The sequence below is a fragment of the Ambystoma mexicanum genome, chromosome 13, assembly GCF_040938575.1.
Source record: "Ambystoma mexicanum isolate Mex_15411 chromosome 13, UKY_AmexF1_1, whole genome shotgun sequence".
Taxonomy (NCBI): Eukaryota; Metazoa; Chordata; class Amphibia; order Caudata; family Ambystomatidae; genus Ambystoma; species Ambystoma mexicanum.
Genome location: NC_090938.1, coordinates 63,120,520 through 63,134,595, shown reverse-complemented (window position 1 = coordinate 63,134,595; position 14,076 = coordinate 63,120,520). Strand labels below are relative to the sequence as shown.

The 14,076-nt window shown below is 46.1% G+C and overlaps 1 protein-coding gene across 1 annotated transcript in view; it reads left to right on the top strand.

Annotated features, from left to right (window-relative positions):
- Positions 1-14,076, top strand: part of PLXNA2 (plexin A2) — a 568,789-nt gene that overhangs the window by 502,185 nt on the left and 52,528 nt on the right. The window contains exons 21-22 of the mRNA XM_069633272.1: positions 2,058-2,200; positions 5,191-5,459. Of these exons, the coding sequence (XP_069489373.1) occupies positions 2,058-2,200; positions 5,191-5,459 (412 nt within the window). The remainder of the gene's footprint in view (positions 1-2,057; positions 2,201-5,190; positions 5,460-14,076) is intronic.

The window sequence follows — 14,076 nt, the reverse complement described above, 5'->3', positions numbered from 1 at the left end:
AATTAATTGTAAATCTTCATGTGGGACAAATGGCACTCTCCTGCCTCCAAACTATATGTTCACACTGGGTCAGCCTGTAACCAGAGTCTTTAATATTCTCTTTGTGTTTGCAGCTTGCTCTTTTAAGTAGGTTGCCTGTTTGAAGTTGTAGCCGCCAGTCTTTACATTTTGTAGTCATGCTCCAGCCAAGGGGAACTGTCCTGCTATCGCTGGCTTCAGAGCCAGGAAGTCTAGGGAATGCTGGGTTTTCCACACCTTCCACAGCACACTTTATTGCAGTTGTAAGTAGATGTGGGGTCGTGTAACATCCAGACCTGCAGTGGGATGATTACCTTGTGAAGTTTGCCCACCCACAAGCCAAAAGGGTTTGCCTTGGGCCTGTGGTCGAAGTGTACGAAAAGTAGTGGTGGAACTATGTTTCTTGCTGGCCTGTCCCTGCTCCCAACAAACCCCATTAACACACCCCCTCCCACGCACCATACAAACCCCTAAAAAAAAATGTGCCTTCTGGTTAAAGGAACATTTAATGCAGTGAACTGAAGTGCAAGTTTCAACAACTTCGTATACTTTAATTTTAAAACAAAACCGTTCCAGAACGGTTTATTTTTAAAATAAAAGTATAGGAAAAGTAAAACCTAATTTTAAAAAGTAAAGGAGCACCGCTCCCAACCTCTCCCGCTCACTTCGAACACTGCCTTGGGCCGACATTTTTCCATGGAAAATAAAGTGGCTCTTTAAATGCCACTGGTATTTTGCATATGAAACATAGTATAGATTACTTTTTGTCAACACGGACCATGTCTTTTTTCCTGACATTTTCTGCTAGCAGTGGTACATTTTTGCATTTATACTGCAAAGCCGTTTTTGTGTCACTTTAGAAAAATCCTGCTTTTCATGGCAAAGGGACTTCAGTTTGGGGCCTTAGAAGGCACTACACAAGTCCTTCGCTTTCCTTGAAGGTTCAACTCATCTTTTCTTTCCTCTCGCCTCCCACATTTCCTATTCATGCTGTTCTCGGCCTCCTCAGTGCTCACTCTCTCATCTCTATGTAGGTTCTGTAGCTGAATTATACCACTGGTGGCTGTAGAATAGCAACGCTCTTTGAAGTTAATTCTAAAATTTCAAAAGCCCGCTCATAAGTCTGAACTTGTAAAGAACACTCTTAAGAAAAGCGTGAGAGTGAATTTAGGATTACAAATGTCATTCTATTCTCTGAAACAGTTCTTTTCTTTTCTATATATATATTTTACCTTTATCCTTTCTCGGCTCCTGTGCCGCGCACCCTTCTTTCTGTAAGATGAGTAGTGGTGTGCCGCTTGTTGCCCGCCTTTCTGAATCTAGTGTCCTGTGATTCTTTAACAGTCTGGGCACACATTTTGCAGACCCCCTTGCGCTCATTTGTTAAGTGGAAAGGGCAAATTGACAAAGTCGATGCAGGGAAGGATAGAGGCAACGCTTGCGCAAATTGATTTTGATGAAAGCTGGCACACCTTCCTAGGCAATTGAATTTCTGTACTGTCTCCCGCCAGTTTTTCCTTTTGCGCGGTCCAGAACTCTTAATATGTTAGGCCTTTTCTGTCAGTTCCTCTATCCCTCGCTCATGCCTCCCTGTTCATGTCTCTGTCAGGGGCCCCCAACCCATCACATTGTATGACGGAGCACAATGGGTGTGAATGCATGCCCCCCTGTCCCAAACCCTGAGATTCTCTCTCTATGCCCGTTCTTCTGGTAAGTGCAGCCTTGCACCACTTGGGCACTGCACCAGACTGTACATGGGAATTATGAGGAAACACGATTCAACTTCTCCGGTGGTGACTCCATGTCAGAATTGGATTTGTGGAGCAGTTTGGGTGCAGCAGGCTGCAGATTTTATAGTTCAATCACGCTGAAGTTTACTTTCTCTGTTAACATTGTAGAAAGGTTTATTGTAGCCAAATATAAAGAGACGTATCCATGCACTATTCACACTTTTTCCTAGCATGCTTTTCTCACCAGCGTGTTCTTCAACCTAATTAGTGTTACTTCTCAATTCTGTTTTTCTGTGTTGCTCTCTTTAGCTTTTGCCGAGCTCCAGACGGACATCAATGAACTCACCAGCGACCTCGACCGGTCAGGGATTCCGTTTCTGGATTACCGGACGTACGCCATGAGGGTGCTCTTCCCCGGAATCGAGGACCATCCGGTGCTAAGAGAGCTGGAGGTAAACCAAACTGTTTGGCCTGTTTTTTGGGTTCACCTTGGAGGGACACAGTCCATTGCTCAGCTCAGTTATGATGATGCCCCGAGAACACCCAGTATTATAAAAAATATTTAAGGTCCCTAGTCGATGAGGGCTTTGGCTATGTTAGTGCTATTCAGTTGGATTTCAACCCACCAAGCACCTAGTAAGAAAGCGATTAAATTGGGTTCTTATGTCGCGCTTCATGCCGAGTCCAGCATCTAAGTGCAGAACTGGGTTTCAAGCATTTGCTGCTTGGCATTGTCTTGCTTCCAGGGCAAGCATGTTGGCCCTGAGCTATCTTCCCTACTAGGCTCAGCTGTATCATACTGCTATCGTACTCCTCGATCAAGCTGTATCTTATTTGATGTAAGTCTTGTGATCACACTTGACTCTCTTCCAGCATCCACTCTTCCAAACTCTGTCCTTCTATCGGCATCCTCTGCCCGGTTCCTTTGTAAGGTTAATCATACGGGAAATGTAAATAAACCCGACTAAGAATTGCCAAGGCCGGAGGACACCGACCAGGAGAAGGAAAAGCACAGAAGGAGGAGCAAGACATACAATCGGAGTGGAGACTAGGGGTTGCAAGTGAGGTTGGTGGAGTAAAGGGAACTCGAGGGAGGTTGAGGTACAGCAGCAAAGAGGCAGATGAGAGGAAGGGGGGTTGGAAAAGCTTGGGCATTAAAGAGAGATGGGGATTAGAAAGACATAGAGGGAGACCGGTCTGGAATATAGGGATGAACACAGAAACGAGGTCAGTAAGAGCGTTGGGTGAGCAAAGGAGAACTAGGCATAAGAGTGCGCGAGAGAAGGTATTGGAGAAAGAGAGAGAACTAGACGAAAAAGAGAAATGATAATGAGAGATGAATAAAAAGATGGTCAGACTGAAGAGAGGTGAAGAGATGGATGAAAAGTGAGGACAATCGCAGAGGTGGGGTTCGTCATGCGACATAGAAAGGAGGAGTTGTTTGTGTCCAGGAGAAGCGCCTTTCCGTCTGATTTCTGAACTCCGATATGGCAGCGCTTCCCACGCCCCATGCAGTATTCATGTCTCAAGTGTGTCTGAGTGCTTTAGATGCTACAGAGAGCGGGCCACCAAGGGTTGCATTTGAATTGCTGAACAGGTCTGAGGCTGCCTGGCAGCGTGGCTCTCCTGCAGGAACATGTGCAAGTCATTTTTCTACCACCGGGGGCAGTGTTCCATTTTATGATATACCCTCTGCTCGGAACTCAAAGCCGTTGTTGCTCCATCGCACCGACACATGTGCCTCCGTGGTCACAGCCGGATGGAAACCGCATTCTTCGGCTCTAGAAGCTGCAGCTAAAATCGGGTTCCTTGGGCATATACTTGGTTCTATACCATTTAAAGGTGTATTTCCACCACCTAAAGCTCTTCCTAGATGCCCAATTGTTCCATGCCAGGTGAGTGTGACCTTTATTTTTCCCTTTTGGTAGCTGTCGTCAGGTAAGGCTTTGGGCCAGAATAAGACGGGGCTCAGCTCTGGCAAACACTGTCTTGCCGGAGCGCCGTTCTGTGGAGACCTGAGGCAAAATGGCCAAACCACCCCCTCAAGTTGAGGAAGCTCTGCCGCGAGTCTTCTGATCCATATGCAAGCTTTTATAAGCAGCATGTGAAAGCAGCCCTTTGCTCACTAGGACAGCCTAAACTCAAACTTTGAAATTGTCCAATGCTGTATATATGTCTTGTACTTTGCACACATTTTACTTTCATGGTGAGTATTGTGACATATGAAATGAGCACCATACCGAATCTGCATTGCATGTTCAGGAGGAATGCACGTTTTAATTAATATCACAGACATGTTTGATAACTTGGTGGTCATTCTTATGTTCCCAAAATGCACTTTGTTTTTATGCAAAGCAGCCAGAATCCTATATTCAGGCCAGGCACATTATTCGACACCTACCGCCATCCCTTCAGCCCACCCACAACATTGACAATCCGCCTCCCCAACTGCTAGCCCCTCCCCTGCACAATGGGGGGTTGGGGAGGGAGTTCCCCCATTGAGTTGTGTCCATTTCCTACTCTAACTGTCGTTATTCCACGGCCAATCTAAGCACAGGGCCAAAGTAGCAGAATGCAAAGACAACCAGGAGTCGGTGAGGTATTCAATCTGACTTGGCACTCTAAGTTCGCAGTAATTTCATAGAGAGGGCAAAGGCTTCCCAACATCCGGGATCGTCTGGGTTAGATTCAGTCACATGTCACACCATTCGGCAGATGTGACTCCAAATTATGTTCTCGTTTGGTGCCCGAAGGGGAGGGTAACAGACAGGAAGTTACTTCCTTCCTTGATTTCGCTATGGTATGCCTGCTCTGCAGAATTAAATATCCCAAGGGACCCAGCATCATGTACCACATAGTCCAGAGGTCTGCAGCCTCTCAAGATGGTTTGGACTACAATTCCCACGCACCCTAGCCTGCACAGTCAATGGTGAGGAATCATGGGAGACATAGGGGGTCATTACGACCCAGGCGCTAATTGCGCCAACTTTACCACCATGGTGTAAACTACGTTTACACCATGGTGGATGGCGGATTTGCCGTCCCATTCCAAGGTGAGTGGGGCGGTAAATCCCCATTTCCCGTTTTCCCTTCCCCATTCCCATTTTTGCCCCATAGGGCATAATGGGAGTGGGGAAGGCGCTAATTACCCCACCGTAAATTACGGTGGCGTAATTAGCATCATGGCAGGTTAGCGCCATGTATTTTAACGGCTGCTAAGAGCAGCCGTTAAAATCAGAATAGGCGTTAAGGGTTAACAACGGCGTTAACCCTTAACACCTGGGTCGTAATGAGGCCCATAGTCCAAAAGAATGGAGAGACACAGGTTTCAGACCCCTAACATATTCCATAAGAGTTTGTAGATTACCACTGCTGGATCCCAATTTGAGTATGAAGCCACCCAGTAAAACCAGTTTCTTGCTTACTTTTTACCCCTACACAGGTCCAGGGCAACGGGCAGCAGAACGTGGAGAAAGCGCTGAAGCTCTTCGCGCAGCTCATTAACAACAAGGTGTTTCTGCTCACATTCATCCGCACGCTCGAGATGCAGCGGGGCTTCTCCATGCGCGACCGCGGCAACGTGGCCTCGCTCATCATGACCGCGCTGCAGGGCAAGCTGGAGTACGCCACAGACGTCCTGAAGCAGCTGCTCTCTGACCTGATCGAGAAGAACCTGGAGAACAAGAACCACCCCAAGCTGCTGCTGCGCAGGTGCGTGGGGTCTCCAAGTGTGGGTTTCAGGGGTGTGACAGCGGGGGACCATATGACAAGTGTCTAATCTTCAATTATGCTAATCTTGCCCTCAAGAGACCAGCAGATCAGAACATATAATGGCAATATGCTGAGTTTACAAATAGCATAATGTAGGGAAACTTCAGGAAGCATTACGACATTTGAGAATACAAATTGTTACAGCAAAGATTATGCATCTTGTAATACTGATTTATTTATAAATAGTGAGGCTTTTTAAGGAAGACTGAGAGGACAGCGCTAATACAAAGCAGGCAAACCTGGGAAACGTAGGCACCCATATAGGTTTAGCACACATGGCAGAGTGTCCTAGTTCGGTGCTATTGCTATTGCAGAAAAACCAGAAAGAACAATTGGTCTCCCTGCAGGTGATCTTACTGCCCGAAACACAAACAAATCCGGACATGTTTCGCATGATCAAATTCATCTTCAGGACGTCTATTCATGCATACATTTCTGTGATCGCACCGCGAGTTTTTGGCCTGGTGCCCAGGCTCAGACAGGCTTACAGGGCAATGCCTGTACCAAAAAATGCAAAATGCTAGTGTGGGCCATTTATTTGGGTGAAAGTGGGCCTCTTTTTGGGGGCATGTGGGCCAGTTTGATAAGTTGCTTCACCATGCTGCAGCTAGTAGTTTTGACCAGTTTTACTGAATACATATTCTTTCAAATGCACAATTTGCAATACATTTTATCAAAAGCCTCCCCCTTGAGTACTACTCAAATAGTCTGACACAAAAGGAATGAATTGTCATTTGCAACTGTGGGCTACTTTTTCATTGGTGCCCGAGACAATTTTATGCCCCAGCCGGACCCTGCTGGTGCCGTGCACCGGCACCTCAGATCATTCCTGTGGATTGCAGAAAGCTAAATCCATGGAAAAAGCGCAAGCGCAAGCATCACCATGCAATGTGGGCAGTGGGAAACAGTCTAGTAGGCGCCTGCCATCGCACCTCGCGGTTTCTGGTTGCATGATGTTCGGAATAATTTGAGTTGGCGAGCACATCATTTATCATGCACCTCATGTTTGTTGTCTGGAGAAACTGCATTTAGGAATTAAATCATTTCGAAAATACAAGCTCATGATGTATATACAAATAAGGGGGGGGGGGGGGGGGGGGGGTGGTGTGTGTGTGTGTGTGTGTGTGTGTGTGTGTGTGTGTGTGTGTGTGTGTGTGTGTGTGTGTGTGTGTGTGTGTGTGTGTGTGTGTGTGTGTGTGTGTGTGTGTGTGTGTGTGTGTGTGTGTGTGTGTGTGTGTGTGTGTGTGTGTATATATATATATATATATATATATATATATATATATATTCAGGCGGGTATATAAATGTGAGTCTGAAGCCCTTTAACTCAGACCTCCAAGGCATTGAAATGTTTCTATATTCCGAATTGTAAATAAAGGGTGCCGAGTTAAAGATCAGTCCTAGCTCCGGGGTGAAAACAGGGCATATAAAGGCAGGAAATTCATGCTAATCTTTCTGAAACGCCAGCCCAGGTTCTTCCAATTTAATTACATGCTCTGTTGTTCCAGATGAATTTTCCTCGGTGTGGGATAAGCTCTGCCGCACTCCCAGGGGCAGAGAAGCCGGCGCATTTTATGCGCGCATGCGCGTGTTCGCACACCTGACAACAGGCACTTTACTCAGTGCTCAAGGTTTATACAAAAAGATAGTTATTTTACTTTTTTAGTCAAACCACTGCAAACACTTTTTATATCTTGACAACTGCGACCTTTTGCCACAGCTTAGCTGCTGGAGTGGGGGCGGAGCCTACAATATTGCCTTATGGGAATTCAGGGCAAACATACTCGCCCTTAGCACTTAAGCTGAAATAGTAAAACAGAGGCATTCAATCTGACCAATTACAAATGGACTCTATGGCTTCCCGCTACATCATATGGACTGTTCGGCGTTTGACTAGTCCCACACAAACAAGAAATATTTACTGTTCCGTGAAAAAGATTCACTTAAACCATTGTGTACCAATGAGCAATTCCACTGTTCATTTTTTGTTCTCGAAAGTCATAAAAACTCATGCTAGTAACTGGATCCAGTAGAAAACATGTATAACTTGTTAAATCTTATTCCCATCCGCACAGTCTGCAACATTTTTTGTTGTATGTGTTGTGCTGTTATATTGTCTGCAGACATGTACCAGGTTTTCGGTGGTTTGCCATGTTTAATGAATTCAAGGTTTAACCCCATAAATAGTCAACATTCTAAAAATGCCCAAATCGGCATTGAATGTCTTGGGGTTTTTAAGACAGCTACCGAGTGTGGGGGAAGAATTTTAACAATATGTTGACCACTTGCACCCGCTCCCCTTCAAGATGGTTTGTGACTTGCGAGCACAAAAACGATTAACAAACGTTAACCACATGTTTGTGGCATGTCATGTTTGCCATCGTTTAGTGCCTTTTGTATAAGAAGTTTAATTCCATCAAGAGATGTTCAAAATATTTGACTTGTGTATGGACATAAATCAAGTTCCTTGATCTTGTAGAACACGGTTTATGTCTACTTGATCGAAAATATTTGACCTTTTTCAATTTGACTTCATTTTATCTGGTCGTTTTTTTGGTCGGAAATGCAGAGGAAGACCCTCCGCACCACTTCCTCCGCTTACCCCGCCTTAACCTATTCCTTTACCCCTCCCCATGTATTTGTTTTATTTTATTTGACCGAAAAAACGATTTTAAAAAATCTGTCAAATTGAAAAGGTCAAATGTTTTTCGATCAAGTATGCTAATACCATAGAAAACAACACCGGCTGCCTGCATTCATAATAACCACCAGAAGGTGGCCTCAGTACTCCATATACAAAAAATGAAGGTCACAAACCCCTTGAAGGTCACTGAAAAGGTTTATGCAGTGTGATTTTTAATGATGAGCCATATCAAAAACCAAACAAATACCGCCCTCTAGGGTACAAAAGTAAATATATGCATCCTCTGGGATCTCCCGCGCACACAATCTGGGCGTGGTCTGCATTCAAAGTACAATGTGGCAACATAAACCTTGCTGCAGTCTTTTAAAGGGAAAGTATTCTGAGCTATAAATTGAACGTTAATAGCCATCCTCGCCCACCCTATGACCCCCCAAATCGACCCAGAAGCCCCATAACTGTTTAGTGTGGACTCCGCTGGGGTGTTGTGTCCTATCTAAATATTGGTAACATCCTTTATCCGTTAACTTGTGATGTGGAGTGAAGACCCCACCTTCGGTCCTGTATAGACACTGGTAACATTCCCTTACACAGTATATTGTGCTGTGGGGTGACTCACTCAGTCAATAGGATTTTGGTTGCGCGGCACCAATCACGGGCACTTTTTCCATATTTATCGAGAAACGACAGAAAGGCGTTGCAGACCTTTTCATGAAATTACTGTGTTATTTTCCTCCACAAAGGAAAGCTAAAAATAAAAGCCAATTTTCGAAGCTGTAGATCCTTCCTTCGGCTCCTTGGCTTATTATTCGTTAATGCAAAAAAAAAAGAGAGTAAAAAAACACAGCAAGTGGGAACATTTTGTTCTGACTTAATGGGATATGAGCAGCCGGCTGCCAGGGTAAGGTTTGATTTTTACGAAAACGTTTTGTGGCTAGTGGTATTTTTTTGTACTTGTTTGATGATGGCTTGAGCGGGTAGGCGGCCGATCCTTCTCAGTGGCAGCAGCCAAATTATGGAATTCCACGCCGTTCACTCTCCGTGCCACTAGTAACCACTTTGCTTTACGGCGCGCTTTAAAGACCTACTTGATCTAAATATCATGATATTGGCCCTTTAAATTCTGTTGTACTCCTCATAGCGCCAAGATGCCTCGGCCTATGTGCGCTTTATAAATAACGTAACATTACGCATACTGAATGCTAGTGCAGGCTTCACCGGGGCAAGCTTCTTTCCCATCATGAAGGGGCCACATTATGGGCAGCAACAGAGCAAGCTTCCTTCGCATGCACGTTCAACAACAAGGCAGCAGTAACGCAAGCTTCCCCCACGTGTACTGACTGACGTGCACACACATATACATGTACGCACGCACATACTGTGGTGACAACGCGGGCAGAGGCCAAGTACGGTAGAACTGGAGTTCTCTTCATTTATAATCTAATATTGTGTTATAAAGCGCTTCATACCAGGTTCCTGCGACTTCTAAGCCCTATCATAAAAGTAGTTCTTATTGTCCAACTTAATGTTACTCAATGAATGACTTGGGAAGCGTGAAGGGCTGAGCTACGCCTGTGCACCATTGATCCAGGAGTGTAAGTGAACAAGTAGGATAAATCAGACAACCAGACGGGTGCTTTTCACATAGGAGGCGGCTTTACTGGAGAAAATACTCCCGGCCGCTAATTACAGCATTGTGGTTCTTCCGTTGTCCTGATCCGCCCTTCCTCCCCAGGTTTCCAGGTTTGCTTCACCGTCTTCACCGTCGCAGTATGAATAGGTGTAAACCCGCTCCCTTTGCAGGGCCTCCCTTGGCTGTGTGTGAAAGAAGAAAAAACATCCACCTCATAGGTGTGTTGACCCCTCCCACTGTCCTGCCTTCCCACTAATTGGTTGTCCCCGGTTGCCCCTCTGCTGTGTCTATGGGGGCGTGCCATTGCTGCGCTGGACCCCTCCCATTGTCCTGACTTCCCTCTGATTGGTTGTCCCCGGTGCACTCATCTGCTGTGTCTATGGGGGCGTGTCATTGCTGTGCTGAACCCCTCCCGTTGTCCTTCTTCTCCTCTGATTGGTTGTCCCTGGTGCGCTCCTCTCCTGTGTGTATGGGGCCATGTCATTGCTGTGCTAGACCCCTCCCATTGTCCTTCCTCCCCTCTAATTGGTTGTGTCCAGTGCGCTCCTCTGCTGTGTGTATGGGGGCGTGCCATTGCTGCGCTGGACCCCTCCCATTGTCCTTCCTCCCCTCTGATTGGTTGTCCCCGGTGCGCTCCTCTCCTGTGTATATGGGGCCATGTCATTACTGTGCTACACCCCTCCCATTGTCCTTCCTCTCCTCTGATTGGTTGTCCCCGGTGCGCTCCTCTCCTGTGTATATGGGGCCATGTCATTGCTGTGCTACACCCCTCCCATTGTCCTTCCTCCCCTCTGATTGGTTGTCCCCGGTGCGCTCCTCTCCTGTGTGTATGGGGCCATGTCATTGCTGTGCTACACCCTTCCCATTGTCCTTCCTCCCCTCTGATTGGTTGTCCCCGGTGCGCTCCTCTCCTGTGTGAATGGGGCCATGTCATTGCTGTGCTACACCCCTCCCATTGTCCTTCCTCCCCTCTGATTGGTTGTCCCCGGTACACTCCTTTGCTGTGTCTATGGGGGCGTGTCATTGCTGTGCTGAACCCCTCCCGTTGTCCTTCTTCTCCTCTGATTGGTTGTCCCTGGTGTGCTCCACTGCTGTGTGTATGGATTGAGCTCTCCCTTCCCGCCAACCCTCGTCCTTACTGGGGAATGGGTGAGTCGGTTCCCTTCTCTTCTCTGAAGTACACTCCACCTGCCCTTCCCATTGCCTCTTTGCTTGCACTGCCAGCAAGGGTGGCAGTGGGAACAAGGTTGGGGAGTGGGTGGATGAGGGCTTCTACAATTCAAGTAAGGGTCGCTTATTTTGAACCGGCTGGAAGCAACCTCCCAGATCATCCGGTTTCAACCCGCTGCGGCCTGCTTTGCTGAATTGAGGCGGCTGTCGAAGTGGAGGAAGGATAACGTTTACCTGTCTCGCCAACCGTAAAAAATAGAATTCTTAGGGCGAGCCTTTAAAAGCAAAAGGAATGCATCCTGCCGAGATATTATAATGCTTTACTATACTTGCAGATAATGCGCCAACACACTGAGGGCCTCAGGGCGCATAATGCATCAATGTAGTATTTTTTCTAAATGCCGGCATTGTACGCTATCATTAGAAGTAACAGGCTTTGAATTGGAGAGTATGCGTGGCACAATGTCTATAAGGGTGCCTTGCTGGAGCGGGGAGGGGGTGGAGACGCCAGGGGGTGGCAAAGCTACAATTTGCACTGCTGCTGTCACTCTGCTGTCGCTGGTTCCCGCCAACTTAGTGCCCACCCCTGTCATTTTCCGCCGTGCCGGGTTATAATTTGCACCACGTGCGGGGTGTGAGAACACCACCAGGCCTGATCCGTGAGTGGGAGCGAGGGGGTGTCTGGGGATGTGCTGTCAATGCGCTTTTTATGTTGTTTCCCTCTGTTTTATTTTAATCCGCCGCTTTTCTGGTCCCAAACGTTCACTAAGCCATTTTAGGCCTATATTGCAGGGAAGAAGTCCGCACAAGCAGGTCCAGACCTCAGCCTCCTCCCTCTACCTCGTCAAGTGTTGCCTGTGCATGGCCCCATCCGGCATAGTGTGGAGAGCCTGTGGCTGCAACTGTGCCAGACTTCTACAGAGATTGGAAATGTCAGAGACCAAGGAGCCAATGGGGAAGATCAGAGATGCTCCAACGCCTCTCCCTAAGACATGTTATGGCAGTCATCCACATCTTAAGCTGCACCTTGAAAATGTCATGAAAAAAAGACTTAGTTCAGGAGGAACCGCTGTCTATTGGTATTATCAAGCAATCCCTGAAGAGAGATGTTTTCTGAAATGAAAGAGAATTCCCTGAGAGGAAATTTGATCTCAAATCTTACACTATTAGGATAATGTAATTTAAAAAAGTATTTTCAAAGGAAAAATGTTGTCTGTAATCAAATCCTTGAAAATGCCTAAAATGTTATTTGGGAGAAGGACTTGTTCCTGTGTGACAGAGCTTTGGGCAAGATTTTTTTTTTGGAGCAGAAATCCATGAAGGTTTCATTTTGGGGCAGGAATAACTATAGAAGGATTTTCTCTGAACTAATAATTCAAGAAGAAGGATGTACTCTGGAGCAGGAATCCACGAATAAGGATTTGTTGTGGAGCAGGATTTCATGGAGGATTTATTCTGGAGAAGGGTTCACTCTGGATGAATAATCCACACAGAAGGGTGTTTTCTGTGTCAGGAAGCAATTAAGTGTGTATTCTGGCAGAGTAATCCCTGAGAGATGTGTTCTACAGCAGAACTCCCTGAAGAACAGTTCATCCTTGAGAAGATATCCATGAACACTAGGTGTACTTATTCTGAAGGAGTAATACCTAAAGGATTTATTACAGAGCAGGAAACCATGAAGAATTACTTATTCTAGAGGAGTAATCCCTGAAGGATTTATTCTTGAGCAGGGATCCAGGAAGAAGAATTTATTCTGGAAGAGTAAACCGTGAAGGATTTAATCTAGAACAGGGATCCATGAAGAAGAATTTATTCTGGTGGAGTAATCCCTGAAGGATTTATTCTAGAGCAGGGATCTGAGAAGAAGAATTTGTTCTGGAGGAGTAATTCCTGAAGAAGGATTAATTCTAGAGCAGGGATCCAGGAAGAAGAATGTATTCTACAGTAGTAACCCCGGAAGGATTTATTGTAGAGCAGGGATCCATAAAGGAGAATTTATTCTGGAGGGGTAATCCCTGAAGGATTTATTCTAGAGCAGGAATCCATAAAGAGAATTTATTCTCGAGGAGTAATCCCTGATGAAGGATTTATTCTGGTGCAGGAAACATCTGGATTCTATATTTGCTTATGGTGTATTCAAAAAGTTTAGGGAAATAATGCCAGCACTTGAGAGGAGTAATCCAGAGAGGAGACATTTCCATGCCCTCGAGCGAAACCGCATATGACTTACTCAATCGCAGTCCTTGGGTCATTCAGAAGTTCAAGTTGTGCAACAGACCTACCGGCCACTGCCAGGGCATCTTCTGAGCTCACTCATGAAGTCTACAGTCTTTTATTCTCAGCCTGAATTTGTGAAGAAAGCCTTCAGGGAGTGCAGGGTCTGGTTTGCTCCCTTAATATTCCAAATGTGTCTCCTGATTCTGACTTCTCCAGCTCAAGAGTCTCAGTTCCTTACTTCTTGCAACTGATTCCTGAGAAGGGCTGAGACCGTCCTTTCCCGTTGACACTTGCCAGGTGGATTCAGTCGAGGGCCCGGCACTCACAGCTTGAAAACCCTATTGACATTTCAATTATGCTCGTCATCTTTTGAAAACACTGCCTGAAAAAACAGAATCCCTCTCAAATCTGAGTCTTGTAATCCAGTTTAATAAAGCATAACATACAATGTTCCCCTTAATTGACCTTTCTGAGCTAATGGCAAGATATTTCATTTCTGAAATGGGCTGGCTTGGTAGGTTTCTATTGTTTTCCAGAATACATACCTTTCTATAGGTTTGTTCCAGAACAGCCCCCCATTTCAAGGATTTATTTAGTGTTATTTGGGCATTTATTGAGGGTAGACCTAGCATCGGGAAGCAACGGAACGCTTTATAAACATGTGGAGAAGAGAAAGATTAGGCAGCACAGAATCAAGGGAGTGGGGTCTAACAACAGGAGGTGGGGGCCATAGTCAGCAATGGACCTAGCAGTAACCAGGGGAGGAAACAGTGGGGATCAGCACACCTAGGTCCATGTAGGGTGGAATGGGGATTTGTAGACATGGGTTTTAGGGAGGAGGGTCTTGAAAACCTTCCTGAGCTGTAGAAGCGAGGGGGCAAGTCGGATGCTGATGG